At 38.5% G+C, this 23905-nt stretch overlaps 9 protein-coding genes across 9 annotated transcripts; 4 read left to right on the top strand and 5 right to left on the bottom strand.

Annotated features, from left to right (window-relative positions):
• The first annotated feature begins 773 nt into the window (after window positions 1-773).
• Window positions 774-2294, top strand: PHYBLDRAFT_123629 (hypothetical protein). Its single transcript, XM_018428941.1, has 3 exons — window positions 774-912; window positions 1038-1168; window positions 1321-2294. The coding sequence occupies exons 1-3, from the start codon at window positions 796-798 to the stop codon at window positions 2081-2083; spliced, it is 1011 nt and encodes a 336-aa protein (XP_018294418.1). The 5' UTR covers window positions 774-795; the 3' UTR covers window positions 2084-2294.
• On the bottom strand, window positions 2286-3524 carry PHYBLDRAFT_166348 (hypothetical protein; the record flags this gene model as incomplete). The annotated part of the gene is made up of 5 exons (XM_018435407.1): window positions 2286-2601; window positions 2740-2870; window positions 3015-3077; window positions 3170-3199; window positions 3288-3524. 5 exons carry the CDS (start codon window positions 3522-3524, stop codon window positions 2286-2288), a joined length of 777 nt encoding a protein of 258 aa, XP_018294417.1.
• Window positions 3525-4100: 576 nt separating this feature from the next.
• On the top strand, window positions 4101-7992 carry PHYBLDRAFT_143351 (hypothetical protein; the record flags this gene model as incomplete). Its single annotated transcript, XM_018430969.1, has 10 exons — window positions 4101-4221; window positions 4303-4505; window positions 4586-4733; window positions 4842-5001; window positions 5081-5266; window positions 5359-5563; window positions 5684-6179; window positions 6257-7192; window positions 7284-7764; window positions 7863-7992. The coding sequence occupies 10 exons, from the start codon at window positions 4101-4103 to the stop codon at window positions 7990-7992; spliced, it is 3066 nt and encodes a 1021-aa protein (XP_018294416.1).
• A 238-nt stretch (window positions 7993-8230) lies between these two features.
• PHYBLDRAFT_123625 (hypothetical protein) lies at window positions 8231-9214 on the bottom strand. The gene is made up of 4 exons (XM_018428940.1): window positions 8989-9214; window positions 8643-8854; window positions 8446-8563; window positions 8231-8384 (listed from the first exon to the last, which is right to left on the bottom strand). Exons 1-4 carry the CDS (start codon window positions 9106-9108, stop codon window positions 8265-8267), a joined length of 570 nt encoding a protein of 189 aa, XP_018294415.1. The 5' UTR covers window positions 9109-9214; the 3' UTR covers window positions 8231-8264.
• A 516-nt stretch (window positions 9215-9730) lies between these two features.
• On the top strand, window positions 9731-12181 carry PHYBLDRAFT_76095 (glycosyltransferase family 5 protein; the record flags this gene model as incomplete). Its single annotated transcript, XM_018443122.1, has 2 exons — window positions 9731-9962; window positions 10077-12181. The coding sequence occupies 2 exons, from the start codon at window positions 9731-9733 to the stop codon at window positions 11867-11869; spliced, it is 2025 nt and encodes a 674-aa protein (XP_018294414.1). The 3' UTR covers window positions 11870-12181.
• Window positions 12182-14184: 2003 nt separating this feature from the next.
• Window positions 14185-14361, bottom strand: PHYBLDRAFT_9801 (basic-leucine zipper transcription factor; the record flags this gene model as incomplete). The annotated part of the gene is made up of 1 exon (XM_018444040.1): window positions 14185-14361. A coding segment is annotated over one exon (177 nt), but the record flags the coding sequence as incomplete, so codon positions are not given.
• A 1174-nt stretch (window positions 14362-15535) lies between these two features.
• Window positions 15536-17279, top strand: PHYBLDRAFT_87796 (multicopper oxidase; the record flags this gene model as incomplete). The annotated part of the gene is made up of 3 exons (XM_018443676.1): window positions 15536-15910; window positions 15962-17116; window positions 17205-17279. Coding segments are annotated over 3 exons (1605 nt in total), but the record flags the coding sequence as incomplete, so codon positions are not given.
• Window positions 17280-17399: 120 nt separating this feature from the next.
• PHYBLDRAFT_132390 (hypothetical protein) lies at window positions 17400-18363 on the bottom strand. Its single transcript, XM_018429492.1, has 4 exons — window positions 18321-18363; window positions 18251-18268; window positions 17950-18062; window positions 17400-17696 (listed from the first exon to the last, which is right to left on the bottom strand). Exons 1-4 carry the CDS (start codon window positions 18336-18338, stop codon window positions 17612-17614), a joined length of 234 nt encoding a protein of 77 aa, XP_018294411.1. The 5' UTR covers window positions 18339-18363; the 3' UTR covers window positions 17400-17611.
• Window positions 18364-19613: 1250 nt separating this feature from the next.
• On the bottom strand, window positions 19614-22629 carry SDH1_2 (succinate dehydrogenase flavo protein subunit 1 SDH1; the record flags this gene model as incomplete). The annotated part of the gene is made up of 6 exons (XM_018438345.1): window positions 19614-20223; window positions 20383-21676; window positions 21817-21984; window positions 22103-22200; window positions 22282-22294; window positions 22594-22629. The coding sequence occupies 6 exons, from the start codon at window positions 22627-22629 to the stop codon at window positions 19883-19885; spliced, it is 1950 nt and encodes a 649-aa protein (XP_018294410.1). The 3' UTR covers window positions 19614-19882.
• Window positions 22630-23905: the final 1276 nt, after the last annotated feature.

The raw sequence follows: 23905 nt of genomic DNA, 5'->3' as shown, positions 1-23905 counted from the left end.
CACATTCAATCCCACATTTCTTCTTCTTCTTTTACTACTACTACTACTACTACTACTTCTTTACAGCCAACAGATCTAAGCAGACTCACCAATACCACTCTTCTACATTCTTCCTCCCATACTCCTGTCACCCCCTTTTTCTATATCTTCTTTTCCCATCTATCCTTTGTTCATAAACTCCACCAGTCTTTTGTTTTTGTTTTTTTGTGTTTTTTTTTGTCCAATAACATTTTTTCTTTTTTTTTTATTCTTCTTTATTTTGGTTCAAATATCTTCTTTATCTTCTTTATCTCTTTCCCTCTTTTATTTCTTAATTTCTTTAAACCAAACTGGACAAAAGATAACAAGAAAGAGAAAAAAGGAAAGGTTGATATAAATCCACCTTTTTTTCTTATAGTGGAATATACATACATACATACACATATATATATATATCCTTAATTGCATTTTACTTCAAATCAATATATTTATATATATCATCATTTCTTATTTTTTTTTGAATTGGTGAAATTGAAACAAATTTGACGATTGAATATTTCATTAGTCTCAGATTGTACGTTTGTTAGCACAACTTGTATTTTTTGCGATCGCAAAAAGATTTCTTCTCGTGACGCATATTTTTAAACCACCGACAGGTTAACTAATAAAAAAAAACCCGCCTTCTTCCTCCCCCCAAATACAATACAATATAATATAAAGTGGGGAGTGTCAGTCGATGACAGCCTTCTTTTAATTGTATTTTTTTTTTCATTTCATTTCATTTCATTTTTTTTATACATATACATATTACCAAAAATGCAGGAACCGATATCGACTCAATTTGAAATTGCTGATCCTCCAAGAGACGGAATCTCAAGTCTAGTGTTTAATCCCCTGGACTCTAATCAACTTCTTGTCTCTTCTTGGGATTCTGTAAGATTTTTTTTTTTTTTACTATTTTTGTTTACTATTAATTTATACATACTTAATCGCAAGATATAGACACAAAGAAGAATAACTAAAGAAAAAGTCAAACTGATTGTGCTTAATTATTATAGACAGTTCGCCTTTACGATATCGAACAGAACCGTCAGCTTTTACGTTTTGATCACGAAGGAGCTGTCCTCGATGTATGCTTTGGCGATGGACAAGTTGCCTACAGTGGTGGAATTGCCAAAAAATTAACAATGTAGGAATCGATTCGAATGAATGAATGAATGAAGATAGAATTTTTATTTAGAAAAAAGCCAACCAACCAAACCATTGTCTTGTGTATATGTGTGTGTGTTTGGATGTTATCAAACATAAACAAAACACGATTTTTTTGCTATAAACTATTAGGCTTGATCTGGCAACAAACACAACCAAATTGTTGGGCTCACACGAAGAGGCTATTCGAAGCATCTGCTGGAATACAGAAACACAGAATGTTTACACTGGTTCATGGGATAAGACTTTGAAAGTTTGGGATCCTCGTTTAGAAGAAAAAAAGGCCGAGATCAAAAAAGTGATTCTCCCACAGAAAGTGTTTAGCATGGATACAAAGAACAACATTCTGGTCGTAGCCATGGCCAATAGACAGGTTCATGTGTATGATGTACGCAACATGGACGCCCCGCTTTATACGAGAGAAACGTCTTTGAAATACATGCTCAAGTCAATCAGGTGTATGCCGAATGGTGAAGGTTATGCATGCGCGTCTATCGAAGGTCGCGTCGCCCTGGAGTTCTTTGACACGTCTGAGGAATCACAGGCCAAGAAGTACGCGTTCAAATCTCACCGACAGACCATCAATGATACCGAGGTTGTCTATCCTGTCAATACTCTGGCATTCCACCCTACCCATGGCACATTTGCATCGGGTGGATCTGACTGTGTTGTAAGCATTTGGGATGGTGTCCATCGTAAGCGCATTCGCCAGTTTCCTCGCTTCCCAGACGAGATCTCCAGTCTGGCATTTAGCCCTGACGGCAAGACACTTGCTATTGCTAGTAGCTATACTTATGACGAAGGAGAAAGAGATCATTCTCCGGATGCTATCTATATTCGTACACTTTCCGAAACTGACTGCAGACCTCGAGCAGCGGTCAACAGCAGTAATTAATTAATTAGACAACTGCAAAGATTTATGCTTTATCTCTCTATCTCTCTATCTATCCATTCCACCCTTCCAAATATGCTTCTTTTGCTGCTTTTTTTAACCCAAAAAGAAAACAAAAAAAAACCAAGTATAAAAAAGTATGCCATCTATTTTATTATATTATATTTTTCAAAATAAAAATATAAGAATAAGAATTCATTTATTCTTAAGCATTCACACCTGCTGCTGATAACACTGCCCACCTCACACGTGTTATATCCTCTGCTGTCTGATCAGTATTGTTCTTACTACGTCGTGCCTTGCCTGCAGATAATAGCTCGGGATAACAGCAGATGGCGTTGTCAACCAAGTAACGTTCAATGGTTGACTTGGATGTCTCAAATGCCTCTTTGTTCAATCGATCCTTCTTTGTCAAGATTATCTGATAAGACACTGCCTGTTTATCCAACATCTCCATCAATTGCTTGTCGGTGTCCTTGAGGCCGGCGGTTGGATCAACGAGAATAAACAGCCTCTTTAATCTTTAATACGTATGAATACATATTTATATGTATATTTTTATATCGTAAGTCTTTCTTTTTCTTTTTCTTTTAAATTTGTATATGTTATTGCTGGCGTTATCGTTGGCGTTGTTTTCTTCCATCAAGTTTTATACATACTGTTTGCGATTGGTCAAATAGTCTATAATCAAATCTCCCCATTCTTCACGCGATCTGAACCCATAACCAGGCATATCAACCAGAGTACATTTGTCAGACACATTAAAGAAGTTTAATAACCGTGTATGACCCTATAATATATATATACATGAGAAAAAGGTTTTTTTTTGTTGGTTTAGTTTTGTAAATAAAGGATTTTCCCTTCCAATTGATTTAATATTTTGTATATGTACATATTATTTTGGTTGGAAACAGTTTATTGTATCTTTACTTACAGGTTTACTTGATGTTTTGACCAAATTATGGTTGTTGGTCAGATAATTGATCAATGTTGATTTCTAGTAGACACACACACAGGAAGAAAGAATTATTATTATTATTATTGTATTGTGTATAAGAGGTATATAGAGGTAGTCCGTTTTGAACTTACACCAACATTACTTCTTCCTACAAATGCAACCTATTATTAATATTATTAATATTATTACCATTATCATTCCTATTTCTATATATATATATACATATTGCGAGGGTTGTTGCTGTCATACCTCTGGAAGATCTCGAGCGGGTGCTTGTTCAAGTGAAGATACACTCTTGATAAATTGTACTGGTCTGGCAAATGTACGGTTACCAAATGACTTGTCTTTCGGTAGTAATTCAGGTGGTTCTGGGAAAGATACGAGTTTGAATGACTTGCTGTTTTTGGTCGTCAAATGGGTTGTACTATTCACTCCACGAGGAAATGAAGATCGCAAACTTGTGGAAAAGAATCTTTGAAGGATCATTTTGTCAACAACCAATAATAATAATAATAATAATAATAATAATAATAATAGTAAGGAAAGACAAAGACAATATTCTTCCCCGCTCACATTTCATTTTATTTTATTTTATTTTATTTTGTTCATTTCAATCTTTTTCTCTCTTGATCCTGACATTCTATTTCTACGTCCTTGTTGCTTGGATGTCCGCTCTATTCACGCGGGAGTCCTCCTTCCAATTCCGGACATACGCAACGCCTCTGGGTTGACAAGGCGCTTGACCGTTTATCTCGCTTGACATAGAAAGAAAAAAAAAACTTGGCCTGCACACACACACACTCACTCACTCACTCACTCATTCACTCACTCTTTTTTTTTTCTTTAATTTTATTTCTTCCTTATAAGTATACTAGGGTACCCCCTTGTATCATAATTTCTTCTATTTTCCCTTTCTTTATTTCTTTAGTTGTTTTACTCTTCTTCTTTACCTACCAACCTCATAAACTACAACCATAAAAAATACGCACACAATTCTATATATCTATATATACACGTCTACGCTCACTCAATTATACTTTTAACTCCTGATTGCTTTTACTCATGACAACACCTAAAGCTACTCAGATTGCAAAGGACATCGACAGTTGCCGTTGTAGAGGCAACTGGGAAGCCATTCCAGAACTTGCTCGACGATACCGAAAGCACAATCCCGAAGGAGCTGGTAAGCATTCAAATGATGATGAAGATTAAATTTTCTCTTCTTCCTTCGAAAAGAAAAGAAAAACTCACGGCGTCAAAATAGTTCTCGAGAAGACTATTCTTGCAGAGGCATCCCTCGCGAACCTCGTTGGTAATGCCCACGACTCTGCCTCATTTTTTAAAGACTCGCCTACACATATCACTCTCCCTCCTCGTCTTACTACAAACCAAGTCCGACCTATTCAAAACCAACTCGAGTCTGTTTTACAGATATCAACAGGCTCTGATAATCATACCACTAAGGAGGTACTACATTAAACACAACAATATATACTTCTTATCCTTTCTTCTAGATAATATTTAACGAATATATATTATGTTATTAGCTCGCCAAAGTAATATTGGCTCGCACATACCATGAGAGTGGCGAATTTGAAAAGGCATTGGAATATGTGGATCAATTGAAGTCACTGAAACCTGATGTAAAGACAGGCTACAATTTCATTCTCTTTTTACAGGCAAGGGTTATCAAAGGTAATCAAGTGTGTAAATTTATTTTTGGAAATAACTAGCTAAATAGATACAGAGAAAGTGTGTAAAGAGTATTGTCAGCTGAATATTGTGTAAAATTTATATGTGTAGCCATTTGTTTGGAATTGACCGGGAATATCGAAGATGCCCTGGTTAGTTACGAAGACATTGCTTCATTTATTGATAGTCATGAAGGACAAAAGGAACCTGCTTTAGTCGAATGGGCAGAAGATGCTCTTTATAGAGGTACTTTGCTGGGTTTGCGTGAAATGTAGGTGCCATTCTATAAATGCACAAAGAAAGAAAAGAATATTTTGATAGCTTATTTTTTTTTGAAAATGAATTATCAGGTCACAATCTACACCAAATATTTTAAGCATCTTGCGCGCTTACCAAGACATTACTACTACACAAAACTTCAATTGGCGTATGCACAAACGTATGGTTATCTCGCGTCATTCTCTTCGCTTCCTATCCGACGTTTATCGCCAGGGCAACTATAGTCCTCCAAAAAACCAGCCTATAGAAACAACTGGGTAAAAAAAAAAGAGAGGAGAATTTCAAATTATATATAGAAAGAGAGAGGATATAGACTTTGTAGGCTTGTATTAATATACTTGTACAATAGACTTAATGGAGCACAGCTGGAACGTCAATTATTCGCAATTGAAGTTAGTTCAATTCACATAGTCTATGAGAAAATGCTTTACACTGGCATGGAGTTTCCTCGATCTGGCGAGGTCAACAAGCCTGTTTTAGACTACGTTGATCAGTTGGCAGAAGATTTCAAGCTTATCGGAGGATCGTCTATTGAATTCAGAGCATTTATTGAGGTACTTTTAATAATAATAATAATATAAAGTAACAAAAATGTTAAAGCTTTATTTATTTATATTATTTCCTACTTTATTATAATAATATAAAAACATCATATTCTTTTATGTATATATTAGGCTTTGGATAGGGCTGCTCAACATACTTTCAACTCGCCCCGGATTACACGTCATTTGTTTAATACATTGGTTCTATTGGGAGAATACGAAGAAGCCGAACACGCTCTCCACTCATACATGTATCTGGTTGGTTTGACATCTCAAGCTTGGGAAGAAGACAGGTCAAAGGGGGTTGCATTGGCTACTGATGCTCAAGGCCACAGTATACCTATTCCTAATTTCTCTGCCACTGACGATGAAGAAGATCAGGAAATGGCCTCACACCGCAGTATTGAGCACGAATCGATTGACAATGTATTAGGAGTGCTGTTAAAAGCAGTAAAGATTTATTGCAATGAACTCAATTTAGGCGTGAGAGCTGTGGAAATGGCTGAAATGGCGTTGAGAAAGTTAAGAGAGATTAACCAGGAGCTAGTGGGAGACGAGGAATGGACAGATCTTGGAGGGAAAGTGTACAGATCTGTGGGTGTAGCCTACAGCTTGCTGGCTACTCAGAGTAAGTTTATATATATATATATAATTGGAAATATACACAGATTTAGTAATGTATGTATGAAAATTCTTCTTTACTAGCCAGTGATCCCGCTCTGCGTCCTACGTATCACGAGAAAGCTGTGCACTATTTAACCAAATCGATCGACATTGACCCGAATGCCTGGGAGTCCCACTATCAGCTTGCTCTTGAACAAGCATACATGAGAGATGTTCTTCAGGCAATCCAGTCTATCACAAAGTCCATACAGGCCAATCCTGGACACTTACCGTCCTGGCAATTGCTCACCCTTGCATGCTCGTGCCCTGTCCGTAACGATATCAGTTATGCCATAAAGGTGTGCGATATGGGGTTACAAGAATCCCAGATTGATGCGTCTGATGACAACCAGACAAATGCTAGTGGATACAGTGGTGGCACTAAAAACACTTTGGCTGGATATGCTATATCAGAACAACACATCTCATTACAGATCACTCAAAGCCTACTGTTGAACGCTACTCTGGGAGCGGAGGCTGCATTGCAGTCACAAGAGAATATATTTACATCTTATAGCAAAATTGCTATCCCAGACTATTCTATGAGCTCTACAAGTCTATCTCACGACCCATCTGCTGCAGCCTACAATAACCACAAGATTGTTGTTTCAGGATCCTTTGGAAATCTTAGTGAAATTCAATTAGCAGCCGAGCAGAAGATGAGACGCGGAAGAAGTTCGAGCAACGTGAGCAGTATCGGTAGTATGGTGGATCAGCCACGCATGACCCCCGATGGTTCCAGTCCAAGTTACCCAGGCGGAGGATTTTTAGGCAGCCGTGCTCGATCAACTTCGTCTGTCAATGGCCGACAGGATCGTTCTCTTGGTGTCTCACCTGTAGAAAGTGAAAATGAACACAAAACACACCACGGACTCCACCTGTTTGGCTCTCGTAGTAGTGGTCGACGAGCTAGAAAGGAGATTCCCGAAGGTCTTTGGAATGAGAAGAACGCAACTATGAGTAAACAATCTGTTGCAGGTAAGGGAAAAGAAACAAGATTAATCCAGATCTATCAATCAATTTTTTTTGTTTGTTTCACAATATCTTACACTTTTGTGGGTTGTCAAAGACTCGCGCAATTTATACCCCATGGGAGGGTCTTCACAATCCTTTAATAGCTTGGCACCTTCATTAACAAGCACTCGATCGCTCTTCCAACCTTCATCACTGCCTACCCGCCCTACTACCCGTGCTAGATTAAGAATTCAGCGATCACACCGGGTTCTGTCCAACCTCTGGCTACTAACAGCTTCTTATTTCCTCCAGCTCGGTAAATTAGAAGAAGCTTCCAAGGCAATTGAGGAGGCTGAAAATGTCGAATGGACTACTAGCCCACACGTATGGTGTATGCTGGGTCGCCTTCGATTGGCTCAAGGCCATTCAGAACTCGCTACCGAGGCGTTCCAAAAGGGTCTTGTGGCTGATTCTAATGATGTGGATTGTAAAGTCTGGTTGGCCAAAACATATATAGAGAACAATGATCTTGAGATTGCAGAAGGTCTTTTGGATTCAGTGACCAAGAGCAATGGCTGGGACTCTGCAGAAGCATGGTAAATTACTTTGATGAGGAGTGAGGGGATTATAGACAATATCCTCTGTTTTGTTTGCTTATTTATTCATTTATTCATTCAATGTTAAAATTCCATAGGTTTTATCTTGGTGAGGTTTACCGTCAAACTAATCGACTCGAGCAGACCAAAGATTGCTTGTTCTACGCTTTGGATCTTGAAAACACACGACCCATTCAACCCTTTTCTATCCTCCCTCGTCATGTCTAGATGTCATATTCAGTTTCTTTTAAACTTCATTTTCTGCATTATTCTGAGATATATATATATATATATATGCATACATATATACATACATACATACACACACGCACACGCACATGCACATGCACACACAAACATATATATGTATATATACATAAAAAAAAAAGAAAAAAAAGTAGTATTTATTCACAGGTTGTAGAACTATATTTCTTTTCTTTAGAAAAAGGTGGCGGTGGTGGTTGTTGTTGTGGAGAAGTGGTGAAGAAGAATGGTTCACTTTAGTTAGCTGATCTTGCTTTACGATCAGGTTCATCGGGATTAAGTCTACGGATCTGATCATAAGCACGCGTAAAGAATGGGCGGATCTCGTTGATTTCCATCAATGACAGGTTGTTCATCTACATACATGACAGTAATGAGAAATACAGCTTTATAATTTACAAATTCTATCGATTTTACCCCAAGCCAATTATCATCCAATTCAGCTAAACCAACTCTCGACTTTGCTTGTCTAGTTTCTCGAAGATCTTTAAGCAAGGTACGAACTTGTTCTGAATTGGGGACATCATCGCGTGCACTTTTTTTAAAAAATAAATAAATAAAGAGATGTCATTTAAACGTTGCTCCTCATAGTCCTAATTTGCACACACGCATACTTTTCCAATAACAGTTGAGCCATTTCCATATAATGGAATGGTAATTTACTGAAATCCGCATCGTTTTCTTCTTCTTTCAGGCGATCTTTAAGGAATTCGACAGTAAGCCAGTCAGGACAAACAATAGTACATTTGTGTTGTTTCTTCATCAAGATTGCCAACCAGAGTGGAACTTTTGACTGGAGAGGAGGACGAAATGGACCAACTGATTTCTATAGAGTACATTGTGTGTGTATGTGTGTTCATGTGCATGTGCATGTGCAAGTAGAATTGTGCGTGTGTGTTTGTGTGTATTTTTTAAGGTAAAATGTCAAGGGGAATAGTGTTGTGTGTTGTAATAATTTACTTGAATGAGATCTATTTCGTTGATGCGTTGGGTTGGGATGATCGTTAGGATTTCATTTCCTGACAGGAATTCTACTTCTTGAGGTGTGAATGCTGCCTGGTGTGTACGAGGTAATGCCATTATAAAATGATAATAATAATAATAATAATAATAAAAAGATTAGGAGACTTATACAAGGACTTGTGTGTGTGTGTATGAATATATTTGTCTGTATAAAAAAATGTTAAAAAAAAAAGGGAAACCATTGTTCTCAGTCACATACAAAAAAAAAAGATCAAGTATCAAGTTGAAAACTACAGATATCTTTACTGTGTAGGCTGAATCATCTATTTACTTCAACGCCACATACACCCACAGCCACACATGTGTAATACAACACTGGCTACTTGTAATTGAATTCTGTGAATACAACAAGTATTATACATAATTTTACACTCGCAATGGTAATTCAATTCAATTCAATTCAATTCAATTCATATATGTCAGTCAAGTGTATGGGAGTCCGGGAGTATGTATACCTCTACAAATCGTAAGGTAATTAGCTAGGGCATTTAATTCTCTATCTCTATCTCTATCTCTATCTCCCTCTCTCTTTTTGTGTGTGTGTTAATGTAGAAATAAGAAAATCCTAGAATTCTATCAGGGTCCCTTTATTCCCTCTTTTCTCTCTCTCTCTTCTTATTCTTTCAAGTCCCGTCGGATCTTTATAACAAGGTTCTCTTGCTGCTTCTTTTTTTTTGCAATGTCTTTTGCAGGAGATCCCATCAACTCAAATGAACATCGTAAATGGACACCTCTGTCGATCAGGTTGATCATAAAAACCATCTCATCCCGAAATCCACTCGGATTCTTCCAGAAGCGATCGTGGTGGCAGCTACTTGGACTTTTTATCGGCTTCCTCGGTATTGTTGAAATAATCTTGGTCATTACAGGATTAACGATGCTGCAAAAAACACAGCCAGACGTTCGTGTTGGTATGTGCAAGGTTATTTACCCGGGTCATGTTTAAATTCTTATTAATTCAAGATTTTCTTTTTCTTTTCTTTGTTTCGTTTTTTTTTCTTTTTTTTTGGGCGGAATATTAATAGCATTAAGACAATATAAACCTATCTCTTATAAGCATCTCAGCACTCGGTTACCTCCAAATCTTAAGCCAGGCACGACTGTTTATCATGTCACAAAGGAATTCGGTCCTGCCACAATGGGAGGTATGGGACAAGTGCTGACAGCCATGGCATCCGCACAACAACGTACCGGAAGACTTGATGTGTCGGTTATTATGCCCATGTATTCGTTTGTGAGATCCAGGAACCGTGTCCGGCGTTTGGTTGATTTGCGCGTAGATATCACTGACACCCGTGGACAAACGAAGCCTGTCGAATTTTCGGTTTATTTGATGAAGTATCCAGTTGTACCAAATGCAACTCTTGAGAGTGAGGTTATCAATGTGTATTTGATTGGGCCAGGCAAACTTAGTCCACTCAACCGTGCTTTCCGGGCCAAAGCTCCGGTCGAAATATATTCCTCGCCAAAAGAGTTACCCCAAGAGTGGAAGGACCAGTATTTTTTAAAGGCAGTCGGACAACTCATCTCACATCTTACGACTGCATATGACGAACAGCCCTTGTTTGCGCCTTTTGGAAAAGCCCCTCAGGTCGACGTGGTTCATTTACATGGGGCAACGAATGCATATCTGACACAGTATCTACAGACACTTGCAGAGAATGATCATCTTGGGTCCTTGCGACCGGCGGTTGTGTACACCATGCACGACTATTTGGATGAGCTTCAGTACACTAACAAGGTATCAAATGTCCAGAGATTCGGTCAGGTTGATCCAGCATATGTCTATGGGGACCAGATGTTTATGGCAAGTCTGGCCATCGAAAAGGCAGATGTGGTTACTTTTGTGAGCCGGAGTATGGTTGCAGACATGCTTGAGGGCAGACTGGATTTCTATCTAAAAGAACTTGTGATGGATTCTTTGCTGCGCAAGGCTATGCAAGATAGGTTCTTTGGTATCAGCAACGGTGTTGACTTTACTAGACTCAACCCATTCGATCACCCACAGTTAGTCCGAGAGCAGCTTGCCTTCCCTCCATATGCGCGACTGCTCCTCAAGAATGCCCAGCCAGAATCTTCGCCTTTGCCTTGGATGCTGTCGAATTCCCCAGAAGATAATGCAAGTCTAGCAAAAGACAAGGTCAAACAATTCTTAATTGAAAAGGGCCAACTCAGCCCTGAAGACTTTACCCGGCCGCTGGTCCTGTTTGTCGGCAGATTCCAATACAACAAAGGGTTGGAGATCTTTGAGGAGGCTGTACGATTGTTTGTTGAGCACGACATGAAGTTTGCGATTATTGGCCAGCCGAACAATTACCCACTTTCTTGGATCAAAGACCTGGCCAAGAAGAACCCAGAACACGTTGTGCTGATGTCCTCGGCAAGTGCACAATCCAAGTGGCTGACTTACTATCGCGCTGCAGCCGACTTTGTGTTTGTGCCAAGCCTCACGGAAAGCTTTGGTCTGGTGGCGGTAGAGGGGTTGTCGTTTGGAGCGGCTGTGATATCGACAGGTGCAGGGGGCTTAAAAGAGTTTTTAGTGGACCGTCCACGCCAACCTGGTAAATCTATTTTGGTTGGTCAGACCAGCAATGCTTATCTATTTGAACCCTCGACTCTGTCGGATGCTATCCAAGACGCGTCTGTGGCGTACAAAGAATGGCAAGAAAGCCAGGCTCTGCGGGAGGTGCATGTGTTACGGATGATGCAGAGTGCACTTTTACTTGGGTGGGAACAGGGTGATCTCAAAGGACCAGTTTATGATTATATGCGTGCATATGCAATAGCTTTGGCAGTTCGACACACATCTCTGCTTTAATCTTTACTTTGAAGATTAAATGAAGCTGCATATAACCCATACAAATACACGACCATCTCTATATACATATACATATTTCACAAGCACACACAGACATATCTAAGCACATGGCAGAAGTAAAGATAGAAGCAGAGGCAGAAGCAGAGGCAGAGTCAAAGGCAAAGGCAGAGGCAGAGGCAGAGGCAGAGGCAAAAAGTAAATCTCAAAATCAAAAAGAATTTCTATCAAATGAGTCTACTCGACTTGTTTATTTATTTATTTACTTTATACATTTCTATAATTATACAAATACAAAGATGAAAATACTTTTTTTAAAAAGCTAATCTTTTTATAGTTTTCCTTTATATATATATAAATATATAAATAGAAAGCAATGATAAAGTAGTCTAATAATCACACAACTTTCTTAAGCTTGTTAATAAAAAAAAATCCAAAAGAATTAAAGAAATAAAGAACCCAAAAAAAAGGTATGAATATATGTAGTGTATGTAATGTGTATATAGTACAGTACAGCAGAGTACAGTACATGTAGTGTATTTAGTTTATTTAATGTATGTACAGTGTATGTGTATAGAGAAGTATAAATATACATATGTATATATATATATGTTTTTAAGAAATTAATAAATAAATAAATAATGAAAAAAGAATAAAAAGGTGCAATAAAGAAGTACAATACAAAGAGGTGCAAAAGGAATAAGATTAAGAACTTACAAACAGATCAAAAGAGATTAGGATTATACAAAGCTCAGATGAAACAAGTATTTTCTTCTTCTTCTTTTTCTTCATTGCCATTATCACCATAGCTATCAATAGATTGGACTGGCATCAACCATGGTGTTGAGCATGTTATCTAATGTACAAATGTACAATTGTACAAATGTCAGGACATGTAAATAGAGATAAAGATAAACTTATTCTTATTTTTACCAAAGTCATTTCGTTGCTGTTCCATCCACAAGGTGTCCCACATACTTCCAGCTTCTGATGATATATTTTGGTTATCCGATATAGAAGATGTAGATGTATTGTTGCTGCTGATACTACTGTTGCTGTTATAATTGCTGTTACAATTGTTATTGTAGCTATTAAGATTGCTATTGCTATTGCTATTGCTATTGTAACTGTTACTGTTACTGTTGCTGTTGCAGTTGTTGCTGTAGTTGTTGCTGTAGTTATTGCTGTTATTGCTCTCAGGTGAGCCATATGTCTGACCAAGGTGCACGGCCAGTCCGAAAAATGATGAAAGGTCCGAAAAGGAGACCTGGGGTTGTGATCGTTGAAATGCATTTGGTGCAATGTCGTGAAGACCCTGAAGACGTCTCCAGCGATTGGTAGTACGACGCAAATCATAATCGATCGTCAGGAACCAAAACTTTTCAAAGAATTCTGGTGCTAGTTGCCAGTTGCCAGCCAATGCAGGATCTCCGCCGTGAAAAACAGAATTTCCCACTAAACAGCGAAAGCAGTCATCGAGATCAAATTGATCGCGGAACAAGATCATCCGGTCGCGCATGTGAGGGGTTGGGATGAGGTCAATACGAGGGTCGTGTGGAATGGTCAACTTATTGTGTATATGTTTGTTTGTTTGTTTGGTTGTTAATGTATGTATTGATGTATTGATGTATGATATGCATTTGTTTGTATTTTTCAATCAATCAGTCAATCAACCAACCAATGAACAAGTTTGAGTGAACAAATTGAATTAGTAAGTGAATTAATGAAGACACTTGTGAACATTTTGTTTACTTGGCAACTAATTTGTGTATATATGAGCCTACCTGCAATACAGTAGGCTGGATGGTAAACGGAGTTGATTGATTGGTTGGTCCTGTTTGAAGACGAAGACGGAGAGCTTCGATTGCTGCTAGGTTAGACGCAGCCGGTTCTTTTAATTCCCTAGGTAGATTTGTTGCGTGGGAATGCAATTGTACGATGTCTGAGCGGCGGTTGACTGACGTGGTGGGTGAGTTGGAAAGTGGTTGGTGCGATGACATTGATACTCCTGGAATAGGGTGGAGCAAGCCGTCTTTGTTGACTAGAATTGAACCCTTGGACAGGTATTTTTCGGACTCCCTTGGGATTTGTTGTACGTGAGTGACATTTGTTGTTGTTGTTTTTTTTGCCGTTGTTCCTGTTACTGGCACATCTGATATTTTATTGTTAGCATTGGCATTGGCATGTATGTAGGATGCAATGGGGTGGGGTATAGACTGAGCGAGGGCGGAGAGAGCTTGATCGTTGACGTAAGGGCCATGTTGGGGAATTACAAGGTTGTGTTGCAAACAGACCAGCTGTAACGTAAGAACTATTCCTTTGAGATACCAATTCTCGGACTTTATGATCTCGGACTCTGTCTTGAGTCTCTCGTTGTCAATCCGAAGCCTGTCTCTATGTTCACGTATCTGATGAACTGTCGACTCTAAATCCTTGGTGTGGCGCTCTTTACGTTCTCGAAACGCACGCTGAGCAGCTCTATTTTGAGCTTTACGTAGAGCGGGCGATGCTGGGTTTGGCTTCCGTCCGGGCTTCCTGCGTATAGCAGTTGGGTCAGAATTGTCATAAACAGGGGGATCGGGTGGTAACTGGCAAAAAGTGATGTCGATTGGTTTGATAGCTTCCATTAGAAGACCAAGAGGTAGGAAGAAGTAAGAAGGAGAAAGAGAGAAGAAGAAAGAGGAAAAAGATAAATGAAAGATGAAAGATGATAAAACTCAAAGGCTACTAGGTGATTCGAACAGTTGAATTCCAAGACAGATTGGGTGTTACAGAGTAGGAGATGAAATGGGGTTTTTTTTTATAAAAAAAAAAAAAGAATAAAAGGAAAGAAAAACGCGGGGGTTTTGTGTGGGTTATGAGAGTAATTATTGGGGTAAATCAAATTTGTACACGGCCCTTTCGAATTGTACAAGAAGTCTATTTTACTTGGTAAAATATTTTTGTTCATTTTGGCTTTCTTTCCTACTGTTACAGGTCCAGACCTTAGTATGTTACCTCTAATGCACACACCGATTGACTTTCATTTTATTCTTTTGGCTTTTAGACTATTTATTTATTTATATATTTATTTGTTTATTGTTATTGATTTACATGTCATCGGTTACTACGAGATTGCCTGCGCAGGTTACACCTGATAGGAATATATTGCATATCCACAAGATTGTATCAATATCCAAGAGCCTGTAGAATGTGACTAGCCTGCAAGCTTTATTCACGCCATTCAGAATTGCATTCCATTTGGTTGTATTTGCTACAGATTGTGTTATTTTTAAACAATACACATACACATACATAAATACATAAATATCTATCCATGTGTGTGGGTTGAGATGTATATATATATACCCATCGGTTTCTCTCTTTTTTCCCTTTTTTTCTCTTTCAATAAAGATACAATTCTTGTCCAATGTCCAATTTAGTCAAACCCAATTAATAACCACTACACTTCTCTTACTCTATTTCTATATTAAAAAAAATTAACAACAGCAACAACAATATCATCATTATCGTCATCGTCATCGACAAAAAAAAAGAACAACAACAACAATAACAATAAAAATGTTTCATATGGCTGGCTTCTATTTTCTGTGTATTTTTATGTTCCTACCATTGGTATTGTGTGAATCCGTTGCTAAGCTACAGCTATCAGACACTGAAATAAATGGAGTACGTGTGTACGAACTAAATGTCAGTAATAGCCGCATTGATCCAGACTGCTACCAGCGTTCGACTGCCTTGCTTGTAAATGGCCAATTACCAGGCCCTACCATTCGAGTCAACCGAGGAGATCGTGTCTTGATCACTGTTCGAAACCTGATGCCAGACTTTGTCGGCAATGGAAAATCCCACGGCGGAAATCCCAACGATCTATCTATCCATTTCCACGGTATCCGTCAGTACGGCTCCGGACATGCAGATGGTGTACCATATGTGACTCAACACCCAATTCCACCGGGCTACGAATATACCCACGACTTCCGGGTCGTCAACCAGGCTGGCACCTACTTTTACCATGCCCATGTTGGCCTTGAAGAAGAAACGGTATTTGGACCATTCATCGTCTACGATTCGGACGATTCACGCCCCCCTGAGGCAATGCCACCCGGATCCGGATCATCTTCTCTATCAACTCCTGTGCGTCTGCAGGCCGGCCCATTTACCTATGACGATGAGCGAATAATTACTATGAGCGAGTGGTGGCACAGGGATCGATACACCCTTGAAAACTATATGATGGGCCCTGAATTTGTTCATCTGCCAGATGCTGAAAGTGTCTTGATCAACGGAAAAACAATTTACAAACCATCAAAAGTCCCAGACAGGTGTGAGGGCTACTCAGTAATTCCGGTCGAGGCTGGAAAAACCTACCGCCTGCGCATCATTGGCGCAACCACATTCCGCACGCTTGGCTTCGCAATTGCTCATCACAACCTGACAATAATTGAAGTCGACGGAGAGGTGGTTAAGCCATTCGAGACCACATATATAGAAGTAGCCGCCGGCCAGAGAATCTCGGCTCTTTTGCACACGGACCAGATACCACAAGACTACACAATTGGCACAATCCGGCGCTGGGCTGAGGATGCTGACCCTCACTCTAATGGACTTGCGATTCTTCGCTATACATACGCTAGAGATGACAGCAGTGAAAACAAGATCGTTCCAAGCGACCATCCCGAATTCCCTTCCAGGCTGATTGCGCCCTGGATCTGGCCTCAGCTTGAGCCCTACCACGGTGTTGATCCAGTTGTCTATCGGCCAGCCTCAAGGACAATTGTGCTGCGGTCGACTGATTCTAAAAATCCTGATGGAAGTACACGGTGGTACATCAACGGCGTGTCTTACATGGATCCTGCCTTTCCTATTCTCGATGGACTGCAGACATCTCAGCGACGCCTGCCGAATTACAGACAACTCAAGGGATCAAAAACAGGATATGATGCGACCCTGGGCACATATCCGATTGGGCACTATGAACTCATTGATATCGTCATTCAGTCTACGCACAAAAAGCACAGTTACTGTCGCAGTCATCCCTGGCATACCCATGGTCACTCTCACTGGCTACTGGCAACAGGATCAGGAGAGTATGATCCAGAGTATGACCAGGATACTCGGAATATGCCTACACCACTCTACAAAGACGTCACTATGGTATATCCTTCACTTGACCATGAATTGGAAGCAAGCTCAAACGATAATGATACTTCTATTGGATGTGGCTGGTCCAAGATTCGGATATTAGCTGTAAGTATACCTACTACTAATAACTCCTCTTTTATATATCTATCTTTATTTTCAACTCAACGTATTTATCTTTATATGTATAATATAGGATAATCCAGGAGTTTGGGCTGTCCATTGTCATAATACGCTTCATATGATGATGGGTATGATGGTTGTATTTGAAGAAGCACCCGAATTGATTGTACCTTTTACCCAAAATATACTTCTTTCTGTATAACTACAAACACGCGCATACAAACGCATGCATAAATAGATAGATACATAGATATATAGATATTTATATTTTTTATGTATATATACTTCTTTATTATTTTATATATATACACACACAGATGTGTGTATATATGTGTGTGGGTGTAATTATGTGTACACACATAGACAGACGCAAACACAAAACATACGACACATACGCACACGTACACGCATACTCAGACATACACATACACACACGCGCGCGCGCGCATACGTATAGATATATAGATATAGATATATTGTTTAATAGCCACCACGAAGAGCCAACACAAGATGCAAGACTGATCCTCCAACAATCTGATATTCCTTGGCTGTCACATCATCGGCCCTACATACAAAATACACATATACACATATACACATTATATATACATTTATTTACATTTCTCAGGTCATATATTTATATACCTATATATCTATCTATGTATATCCTTGTATCATGTGCATTAAAATAAAGATCAAGAAGAAGAACACACTACATTAAACGAAACTAAACCTATACACTTCTTTTATCTTTTATATCTTTCTTTATTTCTATTAATAAAAAAAATAATAATGAAACGCACTAGTCTTAAACTTACATTTGCTTGCCGGTGTAAATAAGACGTTGTTGCTGCGGTGGGATACCTTCTTTTTCTTCTACGCGCTCCTTGATGCGCGAGATTTTGTCATTAGGCTCGATATCAATCTCGATCTAAATATGCACATTCACATACGCACACACGCACACGCACACGCACACGCACACGCACACATATACATACATAAGCACATATGTACATATTAATTTTATTTTATTTTTTGATTAGCTTTCAATGTTCACATCACTAATCTATTTCTCTTTCTTTCTTTCTTTCTTTCGTTCGTTCGTTCGTTCTTTACCTCTTTTCCGGTTAAAGTCTAGTGAACATGAATGAGTTGATTGGAAATGTTAACATTTTGGAAATCTTACCTTGACTTTGATAAGCATTTTGAATAATTAATAAGAGAAAACGAGAAAGAAAAAAAAAGATTAGAGAGAAATAGAAATTTATAAATTGTATCAATTGTTATAATAAAGTAATAATATATTTTATATATATAGTGCTTTTTTCAAAAAAAGTAATAAAATGCCGTAACCCAATGAAAAATCAATGTTGCAAACCCGTGAAGCTTAACGTCTATCTTAATTGCTCTTCGTTCTATTCCTCTCTCTCTCCCTCTCTCTCTCTTTCTTCTTATAGTGCTTGCTTGCTTGCTTTCTCTTTTTGGCAGTAAAAGCCAATGTCACGTGTGTAACAATTGGTGTAGCTTACAGCTTAGAAATTATATCATACTTTCTACTTTCATTTTTTTTTCTCTTTTATTTTGTTGGTTAGACAATGGCTGTTAAGCTTGCAGAGGTACACCCCTTTAATCTTACAAAAACCAAAGCAAAAAATTCATCGTAACCTTACATTACGTCTCTCTCTCTCTCTCTTACACTCTTTTATATATATATTTGATTCGATTTGATTTAGTTTAATTTGTGCCAATACAGTTTAATGAGTAGTAGAATAAAAGAATCTCATTGATATCTACATATCCAAAAATGCCTAATGTGATGCAATATATATATATTGATGTTGAGGACTTCTTTATTATATATCTCTCAAGTATCCAAGCACATAAATAGCATATATTATTATCATTACTAAAGATACCCATTATGGTACCCTCTTAATCAATATAATCATAGTTTGTCTATACATTTATTTTCTTCTTTATTGTATATTGATATAGCTTAAGCACTAGCAATAAATATCGCTTATATTTACCCAAGAAAAGTTAATATAAAAAAGAAATAAAAAGGGAGAGTAATATACCGTATATGAAATGATATTTCTGAATAGTTTTTTAATTTTTTAATTTTTTAACCATAAATTAATTAATTAAATTATCCAAATAACAACTTGGTACAAATATGTATATTATCAATTGTAAATTTCCAAGTAATATATGTAAGAGTCAAAAACTATTGAATGCCCCCACCTCCTTCACTTTCTCTTTGTCCCTTTCCTTCCCTCCTTATTTTCTTATATATATAAATACATATTATAAATGCCCTTGATTTTATGTACTTAATAAAACTAATGAGCGGAGATTGTATTTACGGCGATGTCATCCGTAATACGGAAACTTTATACTTCTTTGCTTTATTTCACTTCTTTATATATTCTGTTTCAATATTTGATAAAGAAGTATACTCTTTTTTTTTCGCTTGTTTGTGTATATATATATATGTATTTTTTTTAATTTCTTGTTCTTTTCATTCTTAATGCAGGAAAGATTACTTTTGTATATATGTATTATATAAAAATAAAATACAAAAAGAACAAGAAAATAGATATATAAAAAAAAACATTACAAGAATTCAATAAGAAAAAGAACAGTAATAATAATAATAATCACTTAATATTATCTTTTCAAGTATTTTTGTTTCTCTCTCTTTTTCTTGTGTTGTTTCTTTCCTTTGTTTCTTTAGTTTATAATGGTTTAGTAGACACGAGCAAAGGGAGGAACAGGCTTGCACTCGGCCTCATCAAGGGTTGTAGCAGTTACGGAACGGTAGCTCAACTTGACCTCACCGGTTTCCTGATCCTGCCACGAGAGAGTGTGCTTCATCCACTTCTCATCATCACGATCCTGGCAATCATCACGGGCGTGGGCACCACGGGACTCAGTACGGACAGCAGCAGAGTGCATGGTCTGAGCAGCACAGGTCAACAAGTTCTGGAGCTCGAGGGTTTCAACAAGATCGGTGTTCCAGATCATGCCACGGTCAGTGACCTTGACGTCCTTGAACTCCTGGAAGACCTTGTCAATCTTGACAACACCTAATTAATTTAAATTCATTAGTTAATTGAATAAGAATAAATGTGTCTGTCTGTCTGTCTGTGCTTATAGTTTGTCTTTTTTTTAAAAAAAACATCTGTCTATCTGTCTGTAACCCAAACACACACACACATATATATATATATAGAAAATGTATTTACCTTCATCGAGAGTCTCCTGGGTACGGAAGACAGCAGCATCAGACTGCATGACCTTCTGCATGTGGAGACGGATCTGGGCAGTGGACTTGTCACCATCGGCGTGTCTAAGCTTGTCGAGGTTGGCAATGGTCTCGGAACCGGCATCGGCAGCGAAGGGCTTCAAGGGGGTGTTGGGCTCGAGAGTTTCGGCGATGTGGTGGGCAACAGCACGGCCAAAGACGACGATATCGAGGAGCGAGTTGGCACCGAGACGGTTAGCACCGTGGACGGACACACAGGCGGCCTCACCGGCGGCATAGAGACCGGGAACGACGTGGTCCTTACCTTCGGCATCAACCTTGATGACCTCACCGGTATAACGGGTGGGGATACCACCCATGTTGTAGTGGACAGTGGGCAAGACGGGGATGGGCTCCTTGGTGACATCGACACCGGCGAAAATGGCAGCGGTCTCAGAGATACCGGGCAGACGCTCGTGCAAGACGGCAGGGGGCAAATGGTGGAGCTGGAGGTAGCAGTGGTCCTTTTCGGGACCGACACCACGGCCTTCCTTGATCTCGACGGTCATGGCACGCGAGACGACGTCGCGGGAGGCCAGATCCTTGGCGGTAGGGGCATAACGCTCCATGAAACGCTCACCAGCAGAGTTGATCAGGATACCACCCTCACCACGCGAACCCTCGGTGATGAGACAGCCGGCACCGTAGATACCGGTAGGATGGAACTGGACGAACTCGAGATCCTGGAGGGGCAAGCCAGCGCGGGCAACCATTGCGTTTCCGTCACCAGTGCAGGTGTGGGCAGAGGTGCAGGAGAAGTAGGCTCGACCGTAACCGCCGGTGGCCAAGACAGTCTTGTGGGAGCGGAAACGGTGAAGGGTACCGTCCTCCATGTTGAGGGCAATGACACCCTTGCACTCGCCGTCTTCCATGATCAGATCGAGGGCAAAGTACTCAATAAAGTAGTTTGTGTTGTGACGCAGGGACTGGCCATAAAGGGTGTGGAGGATAGCGTGACCGGTACGATCGGCGACGGCAGCACAGCGGTAGGCCTGGCCACCCTTGCCGTACTTAAGACTCTGACCACCGAAAGCACGCTGGTAGATCTTGCCTTCAGGGGTACGGGAGAAGGGCACACCATAGTGCTCCAACTCGACAACGGTGTGAGGGGCCTCACGACACATGTAGTGAATAGCGTCCTGGTCACCGAGCCAGTCAGATCCCTTGACGGTATCGTACATGTGCCATCTCCAGTCATCCTCAGTCATGTTTCCAAGAGCAGCATTGATACCACCCTACAAGAAGTCATTCACGTATATGTTATAAAAATTAGATAATAGATCATAAATACATAATGATTGAATACAGCACAAAGGCATATATACATATATATATTATGCGATTAAATAATATTTTTATCTTTTATTTTGGTTACCTGGGCAGCAACGGTGTGGGAACGAGTGGGGAAGAGCTTTGTGATACATGCGGTGTTCAGGCCAGCCTCGGCAAGACCGAAAGCAGCACGGAGACCAGCACCACCAGCACCAACAACAACAGCATCATACTCGTGGTCAATAATGGGGTATTTGCTTGCAATGGAACCCTTTAAGTTAATAATTTTTAAAAGAAGTTATATAAGTAAACAAGTAAATAGATACATGTAGTGGTTATCTTGATTATATAATACACGTCAAATTTGTTGTCGTTGTTATTGTTCTTACCGAAGCCTCTGTAGCACGGAGAGGGTTAGTAGACATGACCTGCATGGCAGGCTTGGCTACATGAAGACCACGGACAGCCAAACGACCAGTGGTAGTGCCTGTATTTGTTTAAAGATAAATAAATTATATAGTCTTATTGACATATTGAACTGAACTGAATTGAATAGAGCGAAACTTACGAGAGGCACGCGACTATTATTTATTTATTTATTGAATTATTTATTTTTTATTGAATAGGAATCCCCAGGTTAATTTGATTGAATGATTGAATGATTGAATGAATGTGCGGATTGTTTGGTTCGTTTGTTGTTATTGTTGTTGTTATTGTTGTTGTTGTTATAGTGGTAATGATAATATATAAGAAGTAAAGAAATAAATAAAGAGGTTCATTGATGTGCCATTAATATTAATAATAATAAATGAGTATAAACAGTCTTTGCTGTTTGTCAAGTAGCGATATTATTATGTGTCTATTATATGTGTATATTTACCACTGCTGGTGACGCAGATTTCAACAACTTCAACATGCTAATTTGAATATACAAAAGAGAGTGGGGAGTTGATTATTTTTTTTATTTTTTGTTGAGAGGAGAGAGGGGGGGTTTTGTTGAAGGTTGGAGAGGGGGGGGTGGTGGTGGAGTAACAAAAAAAAAATATCAAAAAAAAAGAGCGCTTAGTTTTGATGGGTTGTGCAGTGTATTTTCTTTTTCGTATTATTTTTTTTGATCCCGGTCTCCCCGCCTTTCTGATGTGAAACTGTATATATTATATTATAAAAACCAATTGCTTGCAAGGGACCATGTTTATCCTCCCCTTCTCTTTTTCTCTCTCTCTCTTTTTTTTATCCCCTACATTACCCTTACCTTTTTCCCCTTTTTTTTTCTTTTTTTTTTTCTCCCTCCTCCCCTCTTTCCTTCTTTGTCTCCAGTCTCTGTGTCTCAAATAGGATAAAATAAAATAATTTATATATGAGATATTTGGATATCTATATGCCGGGCAGTTTCGCATATTCACGTGCTATGTATAGCAAAGCCAACATCTTGCTTACATATGTAGTTATGAACATATGCTACATTATTTTATGCTATGTATCAATACATGTGTCCGTGTGTAAAATAATGATGATTGGGTGAATAAATAAATTTATATTTTTTTTATGTATAATAGATAGTAATAGTAATAATAAACAAATTGAAACAAATTGAAACAAATTGAAACAAATTGAAGTAGTAATAATGATAACAATAATAATGAATAAAAAGAAAAAAGAAAAAAGAAGAATTGCAAGGCGAATGCATAAAATAACAAGTAAAATGGTTTATACAATGAAAAGGTAATAGAAATAATGATAAAAATATAAAAATATAAAAAATATTCGCCTGCAAAAATATAATAAGAATAAAAAAATAACACACACTGCCACAAATACACTTTTTACACATAAAGAATTTTAAAAATGAAATAAAAGAAAAAACCTCTCTCTTTTTCTTTGTTCCCCTCTTGTTTTCTTGTATGTTTTATATGTGTAGTGTAGTGTAGTATAGTGTAGTGTGTGAGTGGGTGGGTGGGTGTGAAATTTGTTGAAATGAATGATGATATATAAAATTTTTAAAAAAAAAAAATCTGCACTGCCTTTTTCTCTTTCTCTTTTTCTCTTTCTTTCTTTCTTTCTTTTTTTGGTTTTTTTTCGTCTTGTTCGTTACTGCTTTTTTTTTTTTTTTTTTTTACTTTTTTCCCTTTTTTTTTCCTCTTTTTTTTGGTTGATTTGATATCGTCACTGACGGATATTAAATTAAGGCATGA

Source organism: Phycomyces blakesleeanus (genome assembly GCF_001638985.1).
Source record: "Phycomyces blakesleeanus NRRL 1555(-) unplaced genomic scaffold PHYBLscaffold_6, whole genome shotgun sequence".
In the NCBI taxonomy this organism is placed as follows: domain Eukaryota; kingdom Fungi; phylum Mucoromycota; class Mucoromycetes; order Mucorales; family Phycomycetaceae; genus Phycomyces; species Phycomyces blakesleeanus.
This window is presented reverse-complemented; position numbering and strand designations above follow the sequence as displayed.

Bases quoted from the DNA above. Each gene is read 5' to 3' on its own strand.
- PHYBLDRAFT_123629 (XM_018428941.1), top strand. From the start codon at position 796: ATGCAGGAACCGATATCGACTCAATTTGAAATTGCTGATCCTCCAAGA. The intron at 913-1,037 runs GTAAGATTTTTT...TAATTATTATAG, and splicing joins TTGTCTCTTCTTGGGATTCT to ACAGTTCGCCTTTACGATAT. The intron at 1,169-1,320 runs GTAGGAATCGAT...ATAAACTATTAG, and splicing joins ATTGCCAAAAAATTAACAAT to GCTTGATCTGGCAACAAACA.
- PHYBLDRAFT_132390 (XM_018429492.1), bottom strand. The intron at 17,697-17,949 runs GTAAGTTTAAGA...TTTTGTATGTAG, and splicing joins ATTTACACCGGCAAGCAAAT to GGCCGATGATGTGACAGCCA.
- PHYBLDRAFT_123625 (XM_018428940.1), bottom strand. From the start codon at position 9,108: ATGGCATTACCTCGTACACACCAGGCAGCATTCACACCTCAAGAAGTA. The intron at 8,564-8,642 runs GTATGCGTGTGT...TTTTAAAAAAAG, and splicing joins GCTCAACTGTTATTGGAAAA to TGCACGCGATGATGTCCCCA. The intron at 8,385-8,445 runs GTAAAATCGATA...TCATGTATGTAG, and splicing joins TGGATGATAATTGGCTTGGG to ATGAACAACCTGTCATTGAT.